Consider the following 24,586-nt stretch of genomic DNA (forward strand, 5'->3'; position numbering starts at 1 on the left):
AGTGACCAAGTGTTTTGTTTTTGACATCTGAGGCACAAAAGTAATCCAGTCTCTTGAAAGAATGGGGACTTTCCAAACATATCTGAACTGATTATTGGTATTCATATAAGATAAATAAGTCATCTTTTAGGTCTTTGTTGTTTGATGTCTAAATATATAGGAGTTTCAATTTTATTTCATCAAAGTTATTTAGGAGGCAAACATTGACATTAGCTATTGATTATACCAAAATGCGATGGTGACAAAACAGTATACCTTAACATTTGGCATTGAAGTTCCTTTCTGAAAATGAAACTCAGGGAAAATCAATGAAGTAACTCATCACACCCTCTGATAAGTACAAGTGACTAAAGAGTTTAGGAAACACCCAACCTCAGAAACTAGGGTGTGACTTTATTATGCTATGCTTATACTAGCATAAAGGTTTAACTTAATCATTCTATTATGCTCATTGTGAAGGAAGTTTGTAAGTTGAAGGCATTTTAAGAGTATGAAATATTGAAACTGATAATACAAAGATAAGAATTTGTGTAGAAACTATTCTGTATTTATACATTATGTTTTTGTAAATTTTTTTAAAGAGCCAGACTTTCTTTGTATATATAATCAAACTTTGAGATAAAACTAGTTAAAGCAGAAGAACTCTTGTTAAAACAGCACAAAGTACCTGGCTTCCTAGATCCAGCACAAAGTACCTTGCCCCTGAGCTGACCTGATGCAACTTTGAAAAACCATAGGGTTCCCAGGAACTTAGTTTGAAAACCTTCACTCTTATGAGCATAACCCTATAACCATGAGAGAAAAGGGCTTTATTGAAAAAGGACATGGGACACTGACTAGTTTAATACTTCTGGCTCTGATTCTGGATGCATTAAGCAATCTTTCAATGAAAATGTTGAATTACAGTATTTTGGTTTACTCTGAGTTTGTAGTTTATCGATTAATTGAGTTTTTTCTTAAATCAGCCTCATCTAAGGGTAGTTAATATAAATTCACTTACTCTTGTGCTTGCTGTGGGATTAAAATTTTTAAAAACCACAAAACAAAACAAGAAACCAGTCTTTGTTCTAGTAGAGCTGAGATTACACCATAGCTCTAGGGACTTCACTGAGGTTATGCCAATGTATGGTACCCTGCTAATAATTCGTACTCCTGTATTGATAAAAATAATGGGGCTGAGATTAGCCATAAAGATAATCTTTTATGATTACTCCTGATATTTCTTTTTAATTTTTTAGAGACAGAGTCTATGTTTCCCAGCCTGGTCTTGAACTGGGCTCAAGTTATCCTCCTGCCTCATCCTTGCAAGTAGTTAGGACTACAGGCGTGAGCAACCAGAACTGGCTTCCTAGTATTTCTTAAAAGTTTCATGAAAGGATGATTATCTTTTAGTGTAACAAAATAGATTAGCATTACCCTAGCTCAACAACATTTTTTCATTTTTGACAACTTGTTTTTAAATTACAAACCTATTAGTTCTGCCTAACTGTTATTTCTTGAAGGCCATACATTTAGGAAGTGTTAAATTTTTAAAGTATCAGCGTATAAATTAGTGGACATAACGCTTAAGACCCTCTTTCTAATATAAATGGAATAAAATGCTGGGAATGAGTTATTTCTATTTTCTAAGCAAGTCTATTCTTTGACATTTGTTGCCTTGAGTCTGCAAAAATATTCAATTTTGGATTGTTTAATAATGTGTAGTCTTGATTCTCTAAACTGTGAAATAAATTACTTTTTTTCTTTGCTATCTTTCAAGCAGAAATTTGGCTTTTCTGTTATTTATCATAGTTTCTCAGTTGTGTTTCCTTTTGTTCTAATTTGTTAGACTTTATTCTAGACAGTTGCATGTATAAAAATAAAAATGAAAATCCAAGGAAAATTCACTTTAAAAATATTCAGCTAAAATATCCCCTTAGTTTAAGTATATATAGTAGTTTAATGACCAAATCATTTATATTTTATTTATAAAGTGCTTTGCTTATATCATTGCCCACAATTGGAAATGTAGCTAACAAGTATTGGGTGTTGGACTGTGTGGTAGTAGAGAAAGACTCAGATATATTCTTACTATCCTATCACCCATAGGTGACACTTTGACATATGAACAGAGTAGAATAGAATGGACTAAGAAAATAATGTCAGATAAATGATGTTCATTACAAAGGAAAATATATTTTTACATCTTTTTAAAAAATCTTTGCTTTGCTACTTTCCATGGAGACCTACTCTCTTGTATAGTATAAGGACTAAATGTTAGTTTTAAAATAATTAAAACCCTTCATTATCATCATCATTATCAAAGATCACTAACCGGAGTCAAATAATTTGAATTCTCTTCCAGGTCTACGGCTCACAGGATGCCTGATAATGAACAAATACAACCTTTTTGGCATCTCTAAAATGGGCATAATAAATTTCTTAATCTCCTCAGCATAATTCTGTGATGCTAAAATAATACATATAACAATAATATTTTAGAAAGTATGAAAGTATAACAAGGTGGCATTATGATTATAGAGGTGCTAGAATATTGTGGTAATGTGTACAGGCTCTGGAGCCAGACTTCCTTGATTCAGATAGTGAATCACTAGATATTTAACCTCAGACAGGCTACTTAATATCTGAGTGCCTCAATAGCCTCGTCTGGAGAACAGGGCTAGTAACAGTCCTTAACTCATAGTGTTGTTGTGTGGATTAAATGGGGTAATACTGTAACTCTCTTAGAATGGGACCTGGGGCATTATAAAAGTTCCTAGCTCTTAAATAATAATATTTAAATATCTAATATAACATCAAAATTTTAATTACTTCATTCAAAACATTCAAAGCTTGTTAAAAACAATGTAGGCTGAAGTTTTCTGGGCCAGATTACAAATGACCTTATGGAAGAGATGTAGTCCCTTTAGCCAAAAGAGGTCATGAGGACACTGCCTAGGCTACAGGAAATCTCAACAAATATTCTCAAGATTCTTTTATGGTGCAGTGGCATCATTCTGAACCTCCAAGTCCAAATTGCTTTTAAGGAATCACCCAGTTCTTCTTCCTCCTAGGAATACTCCTATTAGGATCATCTTTTGATCAAAATGAAAATTCCCCCAATTATGGTGGTTTTTAAGATTAGTTTTCTTTATACTAGGTTTTGAATTTATGGGACATGCCCTCCACCCAATCTTGGGTAATATTTTCTGCAATGACAGGACCTCACTGGGGAAATCCTAAGTGAAGATAATAGCATGTTATATTAAGTGGTGCCAGTATTCCATTTAATATTAAGCAATTGCATAACAGGCTTTTTAAATACCTAAGTTAAAAGTGGTACATTAATGTTGAGTATACTTCTACTGCAAAGTCCATTCTCCCACTGATTTCAAACAAATACCATTTAAGTGCCAACCTACTATTACAAGAGTTTACTATTTTATTCTTGCTCCAAAATGGCATCAACAGTGATGGGGTGCTTTTGGGGGATTATTGAACAGAATTTTTGCAACAAAGGAGCAAGCATGGGGAAATGCAAAACATCAATGATAGGGATTGCAACGTTTTATGTCAGCATTCCTCATATCTACACACCCCCTAATCAAATGAGCAGTTTTATGGCATGCGCAATTGCAATTGAAGTATAACTGACTTCTGCAGAACTGGCTTCCATAGGATTTCCTGTCCAAAAATCACCATGTGGTCATCTGCAGCTACATGGTTACAAATCATCAAGTAAGCAAGGCTTCCCCACCCCAGTATTCTTTTTTTAAGGAGTCAAATCCACCAAACTCTATCATTTGCAAATTATCTCTGGACTTATTTTATTATCTTTTTTTTCATTGGGTAAAAAGGAAAACAAGCAAACAAAAAATCCTCCCTCCGTATTTGTTCAAGGCGTAATTTCCCTGCGAGGTGTTTTACAGGCTTCTCCTTGTTTAGCTTTTCTTGCCTGGTAATTACTTACTGAAAGAAACCTGCTCTTCCAGAGCGAGCTATTCCTTTAACCCCTTTTGCTTGCTCTTCCTTGGAGGCTAGCAAGGAGTGTGCGGCTCTGCAATGTCTGGGAACCCACCTAGAGGGCCCCCTTGACGCCAGCACATCCCCTGTCAGACAGCAGTCTCTGCAGCCGAGCCAGGCTGCTGCAGAGTTAATGTACAGTACCACGGAGCCTGCAAGTGTCCTGAGCTGATCAGAGCTGGGGCGGCACAGCCCAGGGCAGACAAGGCGGCTGCGAGGATTCCAAAGGTTCTGCTAGAAATTCGGCGCTGGGGGACTCCAGCAGGAGCCTGTTGCCATTGTGTTTTAAAAGCATGCAAGGTCTGTATAGCTTGGGCATGAGAATCTTTCAGAAGATGTCAGAGCATCAGAATAAATGACACCTATTGGAAAACTGAATTTGGGGTGAAAAAAGAGATTGAGAGAGAGAGGGAAAAAAAAGAGAAAAGAAAGACATCGGGGGAAGAAATTCTTAGACAACGTCTGACTTGCAGCTGTGAAATTCATTTTCTTTCCAAGGCAAAATATGAAACGCTCCCACATGGTTTTGATAATAACAAATTAAAGGGGATTCTGCAGTGAAAAGATCAATAGCTTAGTCATTTTACTTAAAGAGAACAGGCAGCCTTATTATGGGGTTAGGCAACAGAAAGGAATTTCATCGTGACAGCACCTTCTGAAGTCATGATGGTAGTTAATGGTAATCTTGTCCTGCAAAGCAGAAATTACTCGTTGCCTTCCTACTTTTGCAGTTGAACCAGCAATTCTGAAATCTGGGAAAGAAGTTGGCTTTGGTGATACATGGTTTGTAGCCCCTCTGCCCAGGCCTTTGTCCGACACGTCTCAGAAGGTAACACTGCGTTAAAGTGACCACACATGAATATGTGCCTAAGAAAGAAGAAAAAGCAATATTCATTTCTAAAGGACAGCATGGCAAAGCAACCTGAAGTTTTCCATTTCCCTTCTAACACTTCTTTAACAAGGATATCAAGAAACTGTCTTTTGACGCCTTTCTTCTCACATTCCAGAGTCCTTCCTTAAGGATGCATTAATTTACACTCAAGGTGGTTAGATTTTACCAGGACAATATTTGCCACCATTTAGGATTAGTAGTTGAACTGGTTATTTTAGAGTGTTGACTAACTAGTGGAACCTAAATGGATGGACCCATACCTGCAGTGCTCTGTGATGTTTCTTTTTTCAAATCCTGGAAGGCCTTTTGTAACTGGAATTTGTTTTTATTGGTGGGGGGAAATTTTGTGTTTTCTTTTGGAATTCAATACTTGTTGCAATAATTGCCCACGATAGCTGCTCAAACAAGAGAGTTGGAATTCATCTGTAAAAATCACTACATGTAACATAGGAGACAAGAAAAATATTAATGACAGAAGATCTGCGAACATGATGCACGTGAATAATTTTCCCTTTAGAAGGCATTCCTGGATATGGTGAGTAATCAATATTCCCTTCAGTTTGTAAAACTCAGAATTATAAGGTACCAGATGAGGATTTGTCTTGAACTAGAGTATTGGTATCAAGTGAGAATGAAAAGTAAACTGTGCAAAACCGAATATTGTCTGAGAAAGTAATGGTTATGCAATAAAAATTACTTTGTTAATATGAAGCATCCCCAGATAAGTCAAGCGTGAGGACTTGAGAACATTTAAATTGCTACTATTTCATGGAGGAAAAAAAAAACTTTGAGAATGGCAACAATTTAATAATTTTTTTAAAAGGTGGGGCTTAGGGTTTGTTTTTTGTTGTTTTGCTATTTTTATTTGAAAATTCCCTGGGGAAGGGCACACATGAATTTCTGATATCTCATATCAATTTGTCTGAATTTCCAAAAGAAGGTTAAGGGAAACAGAATGTTGACTCAATTTTAAAATAATATGAAAATGTGTTGGTGCCTCACAGTTAAGAATATTTTAGGTATTCAAGAAATATTTCTACCAGAATGAAGCAGTAGAATTCTAGTAGAATTCTAACATATGAATCAGGAAGTGCTCAGGCTCTCATAGAACTTGCTTTGTGCCTTGATATTTGGTCATATATTAAGGTTCAATGCAATACATTAAGGTCCCTGGACATGTGATATCATGTGCCATTTCTTGCTGGAGTTTATGATTAAATGTGTATAGGAACTCATTGCTGAGGGTATTTATAAGAGCAAAGGGTCATTATTTTAAAATTGCTTGTTTTTGCCTTACCTTTTGGGTCAGCTGGATTCTGACTTTCATAGAAACTTTGTCAATGCATAATAAAGGCACATGTTAAGGCTTTGTGTCTGCTAACATGGGTTGTTTTGGATATGCAGTGCGTCTGATTTTGAAAGTATATCTTTCAGGTAAATGTTCTGGCTGGACTCTGGATGAATAACAGTTATCTAAATATAGGTTTCTGAAGGTTTTCCAACTGCTTTTATGACAGTGTCTCAAATGAAAGCTCCCTGAGAGCTTAAGGTACCACCGAAATCACCTGCTGGTTTGTTACGGAGTTTTTGGCTTTCAGCTAAAAAATCCATTGCAGAGAAGGATGGGAGACATCCTCTCCCACTCTATGCAGGTGCTTATTTTCTAACATCACCAGATCCATCCAGAGTCGATGCTGTGGCGTATCTACCTTTTTTGCTGACCAGAGCTACTATCCCCAGTCTCTAGAGTGCTTGGGTGACATGCCTGCAAACCTCGGTGGCCCACTTCCAACTGCATCACCAGAGTTTCCTAGTCAGGGGGAGCCTTGGTGCCATCGCCTTGCTTGTTCTGTTGGCGAGGGTCAGGCATCAGCAGTGAGGTCCTCATTATTCTTACAGACAAATTCACATCAATAGTCTTTAATCTTGAGATTAAAAGATCCTGGAAACAGTTCCTGGCACATAGTAGGCATTTGTCAATATTTTTTCTTCTATGCCTTATGCTTTTCTTCAAAGTTCATTTTATACCTCTTAAGATTTGCTTGGGAGGGGAAATTACCAGTCTCCTTTCTATCACGTGTACCTTGCTACAAAGCAACAGTTTTTGTTCTACCTAAGTTCTGTTGTTTGAGCCCATTTGTTTATGTTGTAATACATAGGATCCATGTACTCTTTGAATGCCTGCCATTATAACCACCTTTTGTTGCATTAGCCTCACGTATACTTTCGACTTGAAAGAAATAAGCTATTCAACTCTGTAGTTTTGGAAAGAATGCAAATTTGCTTATTCATGCTCCTCTAGATCTGTAACACATATGTTTGAAAGCTGAATGGAGAAGTTGAGAGTCCTGGTGGTTTTCTTTTGTGCCTGGAACTAGGTAACCCTTCATCTGTTTCACTGCATGCCATACCAATCTGTTGTTGTTGTGACCAAACTGAACCAATGTAGAATGTTAATGCTCTGTATAACTACTCTTCCCGGGCCTCTTAAAAGGATTCATTAATATGATGTTGGACTCAAAGGAAGGAGATGGTGGTTTTTTTCCAGGTGACCTAATTAATTTTGTGCTTGATTCTTGACTTTCCCAATTGTTGTTGTTTTCCTCTTATTTATAGCCTCCCCTTCCAATACTGCAGTAAGAGATTCTAGGGGTTTGTTGACAGAAAACCTTCTTTCCCTTTGTCCTACTGTAAGATCCCGTGTAGGATGAGATTTCAGGCTCATGAATTATCGTGCTTGGAAGAAAGGGCTTGCCAAATTGCTCTTTTCATCTCCAAAGACTCCCCCTATCCTCATTCTCACATTTAGGTCCTTTTCTTCATGAAGGGGCAGATCAGAAGTTGGCAACAGACCAATGCTAAGGAATAATAAACATTGTAAAAGAGATACGTGCTTTGGTTTCACGAGCCCTAGCTTATGTCTAGAAAGACTCTATACCCTTTGGAGAGGCAGGACTTGGCATGTGCTGGTCCTCTTTCTCTCCTGCTTTTTGAGGAAAGCAAGAATGAGAAAAAGCTGAGACACAGGAGGTCTAGGGTCGTCTTCAAAAGTTTACCAGAAGTAGTGATTGAAATAGAAGCCTATGCACACAGTCCCTACTTGGACTCTCATCCTCCTGCCCTAGGACTGGTGTGTTGATTGTTGAGCAATAGTATTACAAATTCACCATTTATCAGTTATGAGTTAAAGTTAATAAGTGGTCCTATTACTTGGCTTAATAGAACACTACCCCTTCAGTGCTAAAAGAGTGGTATGAAGAATGTGTCTTTCTTCTTTGAAGCTACATTAGAAATATTTGCTGGTGGATTTTATTGCGAAGGCTTCTTTCCATTACACTTTTCAGCCTTTTTACTGCCAAGCCAAACAAAGATAAGGGTTTGCCTCACTGGATAGATAAGTACTATATAGCTCTTCTTATTTTTTCTTCTGGCTAGTTGTGAGAATGGAGAGCCTGGCATTCAGGAACAAGTATGGCATGGTCGAAAGAAGGGAAATGCAAGTCAGCTTTCTAGGAATTCAAATTTCATCTAGCAGCAATTAAGAGGACTCTTTAGAAGCATTATGACCTGGAATCACATGCCAGGGTCTAACATGACATAACACAGTGTGACTAACATGTTCAGCTTTTTGCCTTACTTAAAATATATATAATACGTTTTTATAATCTTATTTGTAAAAATACTCTAATTTCATGCCAGAAACATTAAGGCTATATTGAATGCAATTGAATTTCACAGTTAAACAATTTAGGAGGGCATTTTATTTAAATACCTTTGCATCCTTTTAATGATGGATTCAAATGGCTAAAAGGACAGTGGAAGATAGAAGCTGAAGGCCCTGGCTAGGAGAGGCTGTGGAATGCTGCCATGGAGGGCCCCTCTGACGACACCAGAGGAAGATTTTGGATTAGTGATTGTGGAAGGTGATTAATGATTTGCTTATTTGGTGCTTAGGGTTTAATTTTTAAAGGTAGGACATCTAAATGTTTTAAACTATCTTTGTGATACTGAGAGGTAACTCCAGTGAAGAGACAAAATGAGATGACTGTAGCACTTTCAGTCAACATGGAGGCATCTTTTTTTCTTCTTCTAGGACCTTAAATTCTTTTGTTAGACTGTCCTTTTCCAGGTATCAGTTTCTATAAGGTTTAGTCTAGAAAGTTAATTGATTGTTCCTCTATAGACCAAACATTCAATTCATAAACGAACTCATATTATTTTATTCTGTTTTGATCTAAATCCCTTATGGAATGAAGCAAGATATAAATCAGTATATTGATAATATGTTCATATATATGTTCATAATTTGCATGTATATATGTTTAAGTCTATGAATATAATGAATATATATTCAGAGAAAGGCAAGATGGCCTGCCTTCTAATGAAAAGATAATCCTTCTTATCTAGCCTCATAGAGTTTCATCTTTTAAGGTTTTCTTCTCTTCATACATTGAAACTACAGAAACTCAATCCAGAAGTGCATTTTCCAGAGTTTGGGTTTTGACCAATACATTTTATTTTATTAGAATTTTAGTGGGTGGGAGCAATATTGAGTTTGATGACTATGTACACATTGAAGGAAATGACATATCAAGTCTCATTTAAGATAATGGAGCTAGCGGGGCGCGGTGGCTCACGCCTGTAATCCCAGCACTTTGGGAGGCCGAGGCGGGCGGATCACAAGGTCAGGAGATCGAGACCACGGTGAAACCCCGTCTCTACTAAAAATACAAAAAATTAGCCGGGTGCGGTGGCGGGCGCCTGTAGTCCCAGCTACTCAGGAGGCTGAGGCAGGAGAATGGCGTAAACCCGGGAGGTGGAGCTTGCAGTGAGCCGAGATCGCGCCACTGCACTCCAGCCTGGGCGACAGAGCGAGACTCCCTCTCAAAAAAAAAAAAAAAAAAAAAGAGATAATGGAGCTTTGCTCATTTTAGTCAACTTAAAATTATTGCAGTGTCTGCTTGTTTTCCAGTGAAATTGCAGGTAATAGCTGACCTTGCTTCTTTAACATCTCTTCCTCTGGGTTACAGAACTGTCCAGAAATTCTAAAATATAAATACCAGACTCCTAGCTTAACTCTGAATTCCTGTTAGGGCCAAATACAATTTACTTGTAAACACTTAGGACCAATAAAGTTTAGATGGAGCTCATAATTATACAAACTCATCTCATTCACAAATCCCTAGGGCTCAATAGTAAAGTCAGCCATTGTTTAAGGCAGAAATTCAGGCTTAGATATAATGTAGCAAAGATTTTCCATTATAGGAGCTGTCGATCCTATTAAACATAAAACTTTTCTCTTGGCTTTCTGTTTTACTGTCTTCAGCTGTATGCCCCTTGATTTTTTCTAGTAATACCTTCGAATTTAAAAATGAAAATACAAATGTTCATTTTTATATTTTAGTGTTTTTAAAAATAATTTGATTGAGAATGCTATGATAGAGGAGCAAAGTTGTTGTTAGTAATATCAATGTGCTTACAACTTATGGAAATGAAAAGTAGTCTTTAGTCTTTAGTTCTAGCAGCCTTTCTGTTATAGTAAAATAGTTTGTGCACTTTAAATCGCTGTGAGGTTACATCTTCAGAGGACTGAGTGACATAAGCCAGGGAGGTCTTAGAAATCTTACAAAAGGAAAAAAATAAGAAATTATTCCTCATCATATGAAAATTATTTACTAAGAATGTATGATGTTTTGGCTTCTTTTAAATTCTTCACTTTCCACTCCTTTTTGCTTCTTCCTTTTAGTTGACTATTATTGAGTTACTTACACTAATGTTGACATATTTGGGTTCAGAGAAAAATACGCAAGTAAAGGAAAATGGAAAATAGTTTCAAATTTTGAGATGCAAAGAAGGACCCAAAAAAACTAAACAACCAGTTTTTTACTTGCCATAGGTTGAATGTTCCTTTTTTAAAAAATCCCTCATCCTTTTCTCTCGTCTTTCAATCATATCCCACAAACGTTAATGCTCATTAATACTCTGTCTAGCTATAGCATTATCTACATTTTTGCAGTAGCTCAATAATGTCTCCAAGCCATAACTGCTGCAACTGCTCATAACTTGATGGACTATTAGATGACATTTCCTGTTGTTTGAGAAGTACCAGCCTATAAACATAACCAAGGCATTATATTGCAACTAAGGATTATGTTGTGTAAAATTTATACATATATGTCTCTCTCTATATGATTTCAAAGATAGATAATCTAGAGTCTACATAATCAGGCTGTTGGCTGGAAACATAAATAAACTAAAAAAAAAAAAATTAAAAAAAGCACTCCAGGTTTCTAATTCAACTTCTGGAATGTTAATGTTTTGTGTGACCTTGTGAAAGCTCTTTGAGTTTTTACTGCTGTTGAAAACTATCACAGAAGATATTTACCCACTTCATGTTAAGAAGTAGGCTATTAAAGAAAATCTCACGGCACATTGGTAATAACAATTTATTAGAGACCAGCCTGAACAAAGTAGTGAGACCCTGTCTCTCTGTATATTTTTTTAAAGGTAGCCAGGCATGGTGGTTCATGCCTGTGGTCCCAGCTACTCAGGGAGGCTAAGGTGGGAGTATCTCTTCAATTCAGAAGGTTGAGGCTACAATGAGCCATGATCATGCCACTGTACTCCAGCCTGGACAACAGAGCAAGACTCTGTCTCAAAACAATAAAAGAAGAAAAATGTATTAGAATGTTGACAATGACATGCCACAATCTCTTGTATAACTATCGTATTCTTCATGGAAGAGATCAACACTGTTGAACACTCCTCTGCGTGCCATATGTTTTCACATAAGTTACATCCTTGAATGGCAATATAACTTTCTGAGAATTTCTCATCCAATCTCTGTTTGCAGATGAGGAAGGTAACGCTCACAGAGATTAGATAGCTTGCTGAAGTTCACGTATCTATTGCTAGGGAAGCTCAAAACCAGGTCTGGCCTGATTTTAGAGCCCAATATCTCTTAAATTAACCATATTGTTCTTGTGGCAGATGACTTAGCACTCTTGTTTATGGATCTTTTTGAAAATTACATTAGCAGTAGACCAGAGAAAATAAGTAGATTTACCCTGTTATTTAGCAACCTGGCTAAGTATGTAGGATGCCTACTGAATGTGAATAACCTTTCCTTGAGAAACTCTTCCCTTTAGTATCAGAACAATGACCTATACTTAGACTGTATCAGCAGCTCTTTCTCTGTTTTCTCAGAATGAGAAATTTAAAAGGAATTTGTGGTGAACTCTGTTTCCAAGTTCACTGTGGCCTATAGGATCCTTTCAGTAAAAAGTGCCTCTCTGGACAATGTGTTAGGAAAGGTGCCACACTTTGAACAGATGAAGTAGAAATGCAAACTACAGTACTTGGTGAATGGATAGAACCTGTCCAAAGCAAAAATCACCCTTTCCTCTGGGTACACACTTGGTGTGTGGAGTATAGATGAATTCAACTCTATTCACCATCTCTGCGGGGCGTTGTTGAGCCCTGTTCAAACTGCCTATCTCTGGTCCTGCTTTGATAAGGGCTCCAGCTTTACTTTGTGACAGACGAAATGGTTTTGAGAATGCTTTGCCAACAGTAAAAGATCATCCACATTTTAGGTTTTGCTGCCATGATTATTACTTTCTTCAAAATACTCAACTAATTGTATGTCTTTAAACTTTATTTTGTGTGCAAGTAAAGAATATTAGTATTATCTGAAATCAGATCTACTTGCCAGTCAAAGAAGCATTTTAGTCATCATATAGCCCAGTATCTGAGTTGCTGAAAAATGTCATGGTTAGTGAATTATAATGGAACAGGTGGGAGACACTTATTTATTTATTCATAGGGGATGCCCGAATGAATGTGATAAGAGTCCTGCCTTGGAGATACTCAAACTAGTAAGGAGAACAGCCACAGAAACAAATAATTACAGTATAGTATGGAGCATATTAACATAGATATATACAAGGTGTTACAGGAGTCAGAAGGAGAAACAACTTAACTGACTTGATCCAAATACCTTAAGTTTCAAAGTGAAAATATATTTGATGGATTTGGGAATTAGTAGTTACTGATAATACATCAGAGAGTGGTTTAAGGGAGTGTCTGGGGGTAAGTTATATTTCAGGAGTAATAAAAGCAGAGAAAAGTTGTGCAAACTACTTGTTTCAAAATTTTGCATAAGAACGAAGGAGGAGGAGAAGAAGAGGAGGACAGAGGAGAAGGAGAGGAGAAAAACACAGTAGCTAGTAAAGAACACCAAGTACTTTTAAGAGTAGGAAGCACCTCCCTAAGGAATTATTCTGGTATAGAGCTGGGAAACGTGTGGACATGACACCCTCTGAGATAGGAGGGAGGAAAGGAGGGAGAATGCAGATAATGTGGAGATTAGGTAGGTGGAAGGAGTGCCTGAGGGAGTTTTTGTTTTATGCCCTGTGTTTTCTCTGGGAAGTATTAAATAGAATTCAAGATCACATCTCAGAAAGAGGACAAGGGAGAAGCAGGTGAAGGAGCTTAGTAAGATGATGGAACAGCTACTAGGAGAAATTGGAAAGGTTACTGAAGAGAGAGTACAAGAAAGTCAAACAAGTTGGAAAAAGGTCAGTGATGTTGAATGAATATCTCCAGTCAATAAAGGACGTTTTACTCTCCTTCAGAAATTATATACACAAAGTATTATGTCGGGGGAAATGAGTAGAGATGTGACAGAAATGTGACAATTCTTAATTATTAAATTTGAAACTGTTTTGTGATGAGAATTTCTCCTATGGATTGTGTTTCTTGGGATTCCAAAGAATGCAGAGTTGATCTTAATTGTTGTTGTTGTTTTATTTGGTGGTGGTGGAAACTGTTTTATGAACATATTAATTAGACTGCAGTTCCATTTTCATGACCTGATTTTGAAAATGTGAGATTTCCTATGCTGCCTTGAAATAACTCTTGGGTGACAAACAGAAGCTTTAAGATGTTTGCTTTGAATTTTATCTTCAAATGAATAAAAATCACAGTAGGAAGAAAAGGCAAAATGATTCAGCTTTGCTCCCTTTTAAATAGGAACCTTTCTGTGGTTTATGTTAGAATGTCACAAATCCATATATATGTAACCTGCTTTTACAAAAGTTTCTTCAAAACCTCTGTGAAGCTTACTTGAAAGTGTCACCAGTCTCTGAGAAATGTACTGGAAATAAGGAAACATAATATGACTTTAACCAGAACTGATATAACCCAGTTTAAATATTTATACATTTAAATTCTCTTTTATGTCTCCAAGATAAATAGGAGAAAATGACAAATAAAGTATGTAAGTTAAGGGATATTATTAAATAGCCTTATAATTTTCTAGGTCATGAGAATAAACCCTGGAGGATACTGTGACTTTAGCCGATATTATGAATTCCTTTCATCTCTTCTAATCATCTCAGCAGAGCTTCCACTATTATTGTCAGCATTCAGTGCTCACCACTTTATAAAGAGCTTTCTTTGTAGAATTTTTGCTGTGGCTCTAAAACTCTAAATAAGATTCTAAGAACTCTTAGTCACTTGTCAGGGAACTCCATCCTTTCTCTCCCTTGAGTTTCCATATTTTTCTTTTCTAAATATGAAAATGAGAAGGTTGACTTAACTAATCACTAAGGTGCTATAAAAATCTATGATCTTATATCTTATCTAGTTAATTTACTCATTTCTGTCTTCTTCAGGCATAATTGTTCTTTCATTAAAGGTAATGCAGAGAAATCACACATAAATCAACACATGACTCCAGGCCTGAGCTCTGATGCGTTTCTCAAGTATTTGGCCTCTCCTATAGAAAATCCTTAGCCTGTCTACCTTGGGTATTTTGCTTAATTCCTTCTCCACAAAACCTAACTTTAAATGGCAGCCTTTTTCATGGGGAAGACAGCAACTTTATGCCCATTAATGCTGATATCCACAGTATTTAAGAAAACACATTCCATATGCAGTCTGTACATTTCTCATATCTTCCCAACTCTTCTCTTGATAAAGGTCTCAGGCCCTTCCTTTTTCATATATTCTCCATTTAATTTAAGGAAATAACATGGTATGAAGTTCTCAGTCTTAAGAACCCTGTCATTGGGTTGCTCAGTAAGTTTAAAACAAATAATTGGCATAATGATGGAGAGTCCCTAACTAGCAAGCTGACAGTGGGCAAACTGGGAAAACCATAGTGGTATTGAGATCAGTGAAAGAGACCTCTTACAAGTCCTAAAGTAAAGCATTGAAGCCTTAAACCTTTGCGTGTGTAAATTTTAAAAGAAGAAAATATTTGTGGGAAGACTCCTATGTTTTAGAAAATAATCCATGCCAGATTTGATTTTTGAGAGTGGGTAAATGCTAAGTTGCCTCAGGATGTCATCATTTGAAAGGGTGGCCACATTCTGTGAGGTCTTCACTGCACACAGCCTTTGCTTCAAAGAACTTTTTGAGACCAAGCTAGCCTCTGAGACCAGGTAGTAACATTATAATCTGTTCGATTCATTGGGGTAGCCACCTTGACTACTTTCTTCTACTTTATACCACAATATCCAGCGTAGTGTTGCACTTAATAGGTACTTTTTAATTTTTTCCTAATAAATAATTGTGTGTACAGAAAAGAATGATAAATAAAAATTAAATTGTCAGGGGAAATTTTAATTAAATAACCTTTTATATTTTTCAAATAATGTTATTGTGCTGTGTTTTGAGATAAGGTAGGGGGCTTGTGCTATAAAAAATAATAAAGATAATAACTATCACATTTAAAAGGTTATCCATTCCAGGTGTAGAATAATTTTTTCATAGGCATTATTTTACTAAATCATCCCCCAAGTCTTCAACAAGGGCTTGTTATCTACTTACTAAGGGTGCAACCTTGGGTCACTTATCTAACCTCTCCATGATCTGTAACATAGGGACAATAAATAGTTCTCATTTCATAGGGTTGCTGTGAAGATTAAATGAGAAAACCAGTCTAGTGCTTAGAACACCTGTCACTCAGTAAGTATCCAATAAATATTGTTATAGTACAGATTAGGCAACTAGCTGTGAATGGTTAACCAGGTTGCCTAGGGTAATCAGTGGCAGGCCAGTTCCAACCTAGATCTTACCCATTAACTATAGGTTGCTTGGAGGTCTAAACTGCCACTTCTATTTCACATTCTTGTTCAGTAAATACAGGGACAATACCTTGGGTTAAGTTTGAATTATGAGGGATAGTTTATTCCTCTGCATCTCTCAAGCCTCAGCAAGAATCGCCTGATGTGCCCTCCCATGTTGAGTCAGTGCCTACCTTATACATGATGGATTTTCTGTTTATGACTGTCTTACTCAGGCTCTGCTTCATTAGATTCTCAGTTCTTAGCACAGTGCCTGACACATAGTAGGTGCTCAATAAAATATTTTAGAGTAAACATTACTTTTCCAGAATTGTGTCCTGAGAATTTATGGCTTTTAATATTAATTTCAGGTTTTTAGGTGATAGTCCATGTTTTTGAGGGGATAGATAAGATTTCTATAAAAATTGTCATCTTGAGCATAAATAATTCACACATGTCTTGATTTCTGGCACTTGGGAGAGTTGAACTGGATTTGCAAAGGCAGCCATCCTGCCGAATTGTGGGTATCTGCAAAATCTAAATGCTATTGCTATAAATCACCTTATCTAAGACTATTTCTTCAAAACTAGTAACTAGCTCATTCACTTTCATATAGGAATCTTTCTTTCCTTGAAGATGTGTATGTTTTATCTTGCTGGTAAGACAAAAGTCTGTAAATTATCTCCACAGCTGGCTCTGATGCTTGATTATGCCCCTTTCTGCATCTATAACATTGATGTTTCATTTTAATTACTTTTCATCACAGTACATGATGTGGTCTTCAGACGTAGACCAGCCTCTATGTGTGGCTCTTCGTTCTTTTTATACATCTTTTACTGTCAAACTCAGCTCTAAAAATCATCTCCCTAATATCTCTTCAGTTGCCAAGAAAATGTACTGGCTTTGTATTATATATAATACAGCATAAAGCTTTGCCTCATCTGGCCTCCTCCTTTCAAATCTCATTGTAGAAATGATAATTTTTATTAATATTATCAGTACTACTTAATTTCTCTCATTATTCCAGCATACATATCCTATGTGTTAGTTTTTAAATATATCAATTCTTTAGCATAGTGGTTACAATCACACTATATATGTATAGAATGAGGTTTTATTGAAAGAAAATAAATAACTATATCATTATATATATTTTGGTCAGAGAACATCCTGAAAAATTAACTTCAATGTTTTAAAAAGCCATAGTTCCCAGTGTGGTGGAGATGGTGAGGATTGGAGAATGTCATTAGGGAAGGCAGTTGTATCATTTATCAGAAATAACCGCAAGAGTTTGTGGGGGGAAAAAATCAGCTGTCATTCTCTCAACCCAGTAGTAAGAAAATCTGGAGGCTGAAGAGTGGGTAGGAAGAGGAAGTGGCATGTATATTTTGATAGAGCATTTGAGGGGTCTCATACCTATCTCTCTTAGCCAGTAGTACAATGCAAGGGAAAGACCCCATGCTTTAAAGATGTATTGAGCTAAGTTCAAATTTAACTCTGATGCTGACTGGTTAACTTTGAGCAAATCACCTTTTATGAGCGTCACTTAACTCATTTATAAGAGAAAAATACAATAGTTGCAATTACCTAGATTTATTGTAAGGATTCAGTGAGATAATACATTATTTAATTTGTCATTTTTAAACCCCTGTTTTTCCCAGGCAGCTTTTAAGACAACCAACAAAGTTATATGTGCATAACTTATAGTGACAATTTTGAGAAAGGGCAAAGAGAAATAACGTATGATGTTCCTACTCACATATGTATGTAATAGATGAAAAAAAATTATATTACCTTTACAAATGGCACCAGAATCCTCTTGAGGAAGGAAGAGAAATGTCTTTGCTAGAAGGTTTTTTTTTTTTTTTTTTTTTTTTTTTTTTTTTGAGACAGAGTGTCCCTTTGTTGTCCAGGCTGGAGTGCAGTGGTGTGATCTCATCCCACTGCAACCTCCGCCTCCCAGTTTGAAGCGATTCTCTTGGCGCAGCCTCCCGAGTTGCTGGGATTACAGGTGCAATCTAATTTTTGTATTTTTACAAAAGATAGAGTTTCACCATGTTGGCCTGGCTGGTCTCGAACTCCTGACCTTAGGTGATCCACCCGTCTCAGCCTCCCAAAGTGCTGGGATTACAGGAGTCAGCCGCAGCAGCTGGTCTAGAAGAGCTATTTTGAACATGCCCTGGGGATAGGAAGAAAGTCTCTTGAGGATTTGACTATAGGTAGGTGCTCAAGTGCTCTGAGGGTGAAAACTTCTCTGCATAACAGAAGAAGAATTTAGTGCTAAAGAGCCAATGAGAATGATGGAGATGAGGCAGAGAAATTAGGAGAGAGGAGAGGATGAGGAAAAGCAGCCTTGAAGGCTGAGAACTGTGGGTATAATCCATAAACAGATCCCTCCCCAGTACTGACCATGGATCGAGGGGTGGCCGGTTTTGGGGAGGGTACAGGGAGTTACTGGGGTTGGGAAGACCACTAATATATGTATGTCTTACTTCAAGCCTCAGAAGTACCTTGAGTAAGTGATTTTGATGGTGTTGGTGGCATGTGAATCAAAATGAACTGTGTTGTGTTGGCAAAGCAGGTCAATGAGCCCAGCCTTTAGGAAATTATCAGAAATTTAGAGGTCAGTTTTGGGATTCTTACTGGTCATGATATTAGGAAGTTCAAATCAATTTTGTTTAGATCTCAAGGGAGGCAGAGAGCCTTCCATCTTTCAAGAGTTAAGCAGACCATGAAGTCCAAGGGTATGCAAGATGGAATGTAAAGTTCTCACTAAGCTTCCTAGGATCCAGGGTAAATCAGGAAGCTTAAACACAAATCCCAGTGTCCATTAGATAAACAGCTTGATGGCTCAGGGAAGCACACTACTTATGATACTAAGATCAGAAAGAAATTTGTCCTAAGTTGTGCATAAAGAGGAATGATATATAAATCATGGTAACCGCTCAACTTAGTGTGTTTGATATATTTTAGTTCCTCTCCTGTCCCCTTTTTTCCCCATGGGTTTCTGTGAAGATTGTAGTATATATGAAAGTTATTTGAAAATTGTAAATACTATTGTTAGTTTATAATTAAAAGAAAGCCGGTGTACCAGGTTTCATTAAAATCTGATTAAATACTATTGAAGATTGTATAATAAAATAGATAGTATAAGAAAAGGATAATCCAAATAAAAAATATGTTTCTTATTTAAAAATGGTATGTCTTGCCAAATTTTGAAGTTAAAAGCATAGCATTCTCACTTCTTTAACCCGACTTATAGCCCATTATAGCACTAGGTTTTAGAATCCTGTGTCCTATGCCATTTGTAGTAGCAACAGTCTTAAAAGGTGATACAACGTTTTGTGACTCTTAAGGAGACTTGAATTTTTAGGCAAATGTTGAGTCTCTACATGGATATTTGTTGTATAAGAGTGGAAGTGGAAGTCAAAATTATGAGCAAGGTTGCTCCCAATAAGATCTGTCAGCTCACAAGATTGCTTCCCTAGGCTTGAAATGTTTCAAGCGCAAACTCAATTCATAAGGAAAATGAAAATCATGAAAACGATCATGAAATAGCAAGCAGTCTGGAAAGCGGATGTAGATGAATGCCAAAGCTTCTGGAATTTATGAAATATTTACATTTATGGGGCCAGGTGAAATAAGTTGTTCTTTCAGAAATGCGTGACATGGCTATTATATATTATCCACCTAAAACAATTTATTTGATAATAAAACAAAACAACAAAAACAAAAACACATAAACAACAATGACAAAATAACAAAATAAAAAAATGCAGTTCTTTTTTTTTTTTTAATTATACTTTATGTTCTAGGGTACATGTGTACAACGTGCAGGTTTGTTACATATGTATACATGTGTCATGTTGGTGTGCCGCACCCATTAACTCATCATTTACATTAGGTGTATCTCCTAATGCTATCCCTCCCCCGTCCCCCCACCCCACAACAGGCCCCGGTGTGTGATGTTCCCCTTCCTCTGTCCTGAATACAGGATATAAAGACTCAGTGCATTTTTTCATTTTCTTATTATTTCTTTTCCCTGGCTAGGTGAGTTGGCTGTTTTATATTGGCACTAAGAGTTTGATACCACTACTAGAATAGTCAAGTATTTGACCTGGCCATGAGTAAAAGATGTTTGATTGACAGATGAGTCTATCTGCATCAAACAGCTTTACCTTGAGAAAAATCACAACTTTGAAAGCCATAACACATCAAAAGAATATTGAAGATTATGGCCACTTTCCCCCACCTCTCCCCAAAATCTATTTTCATTCAGGTTCATTATGAGCAGCTCCTTTGGGTAATTTGGGTTGCGTGCTTTCTCCACTCCTTCTGTATCCTTGGCTTCTTCAGAGCATCAATCGAGACAAGCAAAAGGCACAAGAAAAAAAGGGAAATGATCTTTCAGTACCTGAGTCTTCACACCAATTAATCATTGCTAAGTGCTCCAAAGTATTTTGTACAGTACAGTATTTAGGAAGTATCCAGTACATCAGCCTTGCATATATTGTTCTTAAATTGAGGTCCCTAACGCCTATTTCAAATGTGCTTTACATCAACCAAATGATGTGTTTAAAAACCTGTATGTCTAGCATGAAAAAGAATCTCTTTCATTCTCATGTTACCTTAAAAGATTTTCATACAAATATACATCAGGGAGGAGCAAATTTTTGTTTCATATATTACACATGTTATGGTGCACATGAAGACTAGAAATGGTAGTTATTTGTTGGGCATGTGTATGAATTAGTATGTAAAATATATAGCATTTTTTCTCTTGTAAGTTACTAGATATTAGATATTTTGATGTATTTCTTTTGCTTTGCTAATTTATTCAAATGTAATCTTGACTAATCCATTATTTTGTTAACATGTCTACTTGATTAATGTGTTTTTCCCCTCCTCTAATTCTGATCCACAAATTTTATAGCTGTTCATTGTATTACTTAATCTAAGTCCACTAAAGATTAACATTATTCATTTTTCTCCATTAAAGACAATGATAATATCACTGAGTTAGCCTAGTTCAGATAAAAGTTTGGCTAGCACTCATTACTTGATTTTCTTGGAGTTTTGTAATTTTTTTGCATATTTGTCAGCATTGTATACTCCTGAAAGCATTGTGTTTAAAATACCTATTTCTTCATCAGTAGAATTGATAGAGTTGACTTACATGGATCAATAACAGGATTTTAAGAGCATTTCAATGAAATCTCTCATCTGCATTAAGTCATTTTTTTCTAACACAGTTTGCACAATTTACAAATGAAAATTTTATACTACTTTACATATTTTCCTGTAAAAATTAGAAAACTATATTCTTTGGCACCCAAATGTGTCCTTGAATTATTGCTTTGTTAATTTTGTATGACATCCTTATTTATTATATAAGCAGTAATATTTCTCATGGAAATGCATGTATTAATACTTTCAGATGTCCAGAAAGTATCAGGAGATTAAATACTGAGATTAAAGAGTATTCTCTTCCCACCATTATGTTCAGTTCTGATTTTACAGCTGTGTAGCTAGAACAAAGAAAGAATGTGGGTTTTTTGTTTCGTTTTGTTTTTAAGAGTAAGACAAGACTAGAAGATATGCCATTCTGAGGGCACCACTGACTGTATGTCATCACAGGAGGGCCCTGATACATGAATAGTCCGTCTCCAGGAAGCCAAGTATGATATTCACAACGATGTAATAATGTGCTAACCTCATTCACAGTAATCACAGATAATGTAGTATTTGTATCTGCCATACAGTTTTGAAGGTAAAATATGGAACCTATTTGGAAATTTCACATAGCATCTTGAGCTGTATTAATAGAACTAGAATAACCCAAAATAAAGAGGTAATGAGTGCACTTGACCCTGCATCATTCAGACCAGCTGGAATATTGTGCTTCCTTTTGGGCTGAGACAAAGTGAAGAGGACTCAGGAGCATGACAAGGGAGGAAGCAAGCTCATGCCTTGTCACATATATAATGGTTGAAAGAGTGCAATTGTTAGAGAAAATGATGCGGTAATTGAAGGATGGGTACTGGGAAGAGGCTAGTTCTTTGAGGCTGCTAATCTGAAATGTAACAAGTGGATGCACCTGCAGTAAAAGAGATTAAGCCCCAGAATGAGTCTGGATGTTGTAATGGTCAGAATAGGCATTTCATGTGACATGGCCTGCATTGCTCCAGGTGGGGAAGTAAGGATGGATAAACATGCATTGTTTACAATGATAAAAAATCGTTAAGTAGATGATAACGTCGATTTGCTGAAAGTTTTCTCTTTTTTGTTTGGTGTAAAACTTTACATGTCATACTTTTTGCCCTGTGGTTTTTTTGTATCTTAGAACAAAGGTATTCTTAATCCGTTTCTTTGTCTTCTTGAAAGATTCAACCATGCAGAAAATGCACACCTCCTGTACATTGTTTCCTGTCTTTTAGTAAACCTTTGTTTAAATGAGTCATATGTTTAGCAATTTTAATATTTTAACTTGGCTCTAATTAATGATATATAGTGTGATTTATGATCTTCTAAAGAAATGTAGACATAGAAAAATGGACATAGAGGTTAACATATGAAGAATAGTTTGTATTTTGGGTCAGAAAATGAAATATTGGCTTAAATCAGTAAGATTAGGCCTTACTATTTGATTGTACGAGTTTACTTTAAATTTCAAGACTTTCAGGGTTTTGTAGATAAACTTTATCTTAAAACAGTTTTAGATTTGCAGAAAAATGGCAAAGGTAGTGCAGGGAGTTTCCATACCCCCCTCACCCACTTCCTTTCATTGAAGTCTTATTTGAGTATGATATTTTTGTTACAATGAATGAACCCAATATTGGTACATTATTATTATTTAAAGTCCCTAATCATTCATATATCCTTAGTTTTACCTAATGCTCTTTTTTTCTATTCCAGGGCCCCACTCAGGATACCACATTGCATTTAGTTCTCATGTTTCATTTCTCTTCGCTATAGAATTTTCTAAAATTTTCCTTGTTTTTGATGACCTTGGCAGTTTTGAGAAGTACTGATTAGGTATTTTGTAGAATGTCTCTCAGTTGGAATTTTCTGATTTTTTTTTTTTTTTTCATGATTAGACTGCAGTTAGTGTTTTGGGGAGAGAGACCACAGAGGGTAATGTGCTATTTTCCATCACACTGTCAACATGACTAAAGACGTTAATCTTGATCACCTGACTGAGGTGGATTTGGTCAGGTTTTTCCACTATAAATGTATTATTTTTCCTTATTTTTATTATTTTCATACTTCATCTTTGGAAGGAAGTCATGATAAACAACCCACACTTAAGAGGGTGTTATATTCCATCTCCTTGAAGGCAGAGAATCTACAAAAAATATTTGCAATTCTTCTGCACAGAAGATTTGCTTATTCTCCCTCATTTAATTATTCAGCATTTATGTATATCAGTATGGACTCATGCATAGTAGTTAAATCTGCTACTGTTGTACTCATTGTACTGTGAAATTGTTCCAGCTTTGGCCACTGGGTGCTGTTTCTTATGTCCCACAATTGTGGTGGTTTTGTTTTCTGTTTTTTTGTTTGCTTTGTTTTGATGCACTTTCATCCTTTCTAGCATTGCACAATACTTGAGGCTTATCAACAATATAACTCCTTCCTCATCATAGATTCAGCCATTTCTCCAAGGAGCACAGGTACCTTTCATTGGAAAATGGTATTAAAAACCAAGATTTGAGCAGTAGGTGTGTTCATTGCTTTTGGGTTGTCATTTCCTTTTGGCCTTCTTGGCTGACAGAGCAAGGACATATGTTTGTGTATACTAATCTGTGTATGTACACATATCTGACAATCAGGAAGCATAAATAGATAGATGATAGATAGATAAGCATTAGTTCATACTGATATTTTCAACTGTAACTCACTACCACATGGGTCATTCTAGCTTCTTCCTCTTGCTTATCTATAACCTTCCACTCCAACAGTGAAAAACTATCATCTATCATTTTCTTACTTAGTTGTTCAATTCCAGTGGAGCAGTTCCATTTATCCTTACTGAAATTGAAATACATAAATATAAACTAAATTTTTCTCAAAGCCTTAGAAAAATTAGTTATTTTCCCCCCAAAATGTTTTTACCCTGAAAACTCTTAAGATTTTAAAATATATTTGTATCCCAAATATTTATCTGTACATAAAAAATGATATAGTCAACTTTATGTTGTTTGCATTTAACTTAGGACATGGATAATGGAAATTCTCAGATAATTCCACAATTTAAGTTTATCTATTGCTTTCATCATTTCTAATCAGCATACCCTCCATAAGACAACTATATCTATGAAAATTGACTTCTTTACCTATAAATCTCTGTACTTTCTAGATAGACACCACAGAACTACATGTTTACTGTATCCTGCTGGTAGCTTAAAGAGAATAGTAACTTGTAGTTTCCACCTTTAGCAACTGGACATTGGCCATACTCTGATTTACCAAGAGAGTCCTTGTAATCACAAAGGAAAGGAGGGATTTGGCTTCAGCTATTAAAGCAACTCTTTTTGAGGTGGCTAGATGGTTAGGAACACACTGAAGAATAGATTTTCAGTAATGAGCCATACTTTCAATGAATGTCTTAAGGAAAACA

The 24,586-nt window shown here is 36.2% G+C and overlaps 1 protein-coding gene across 8 annotated transcripts in view; it reads left to right on the forward strand.

The window, feature by feature from the left end:
• Positions 1 to 24,586, forward strand: part of PDE4D (phosphodiesterase 4D) — a 1,590,976-nt gene that overhangs the window by 969,744 nt on the left and 596,646 nt on the right. Inside the window, exon 1 of one of the 8 annotated variants that reach the window (XM_050794371.1) lies at positions 1,768 to 5,429. The exons of the other annotated variants lie outside the window; for them this stretch is intronic. Coding sequence (XP_050650328.1) covers positions 5,383 to 5,429 — 47 coding nt within the window. The 5' untranslated portion in view covers positions 1,768 to 5,382. Of the gene's footprint in view, positions 1 to 1,767; positions 5,430 to 24,586 lie in introns of those variants that run through there. 8 annotated transcript variants of the gene reach the window in all.

This window comes from Macaca thibetana, chromosome 6 (genome assembly GCF_024542745.1).
Source record: "Macaca thibetana thibetana isolate TM-01 chromosome 6, ASM2454274v1, whole genome shotgun sequence".
In the NCBI taxonomy this organism is placed as follows: Eukaryota; Metazoa; Chordata; class Mammalia; order Primates; family Cercopithecidae; genus Macaca; species Macaca thibetana.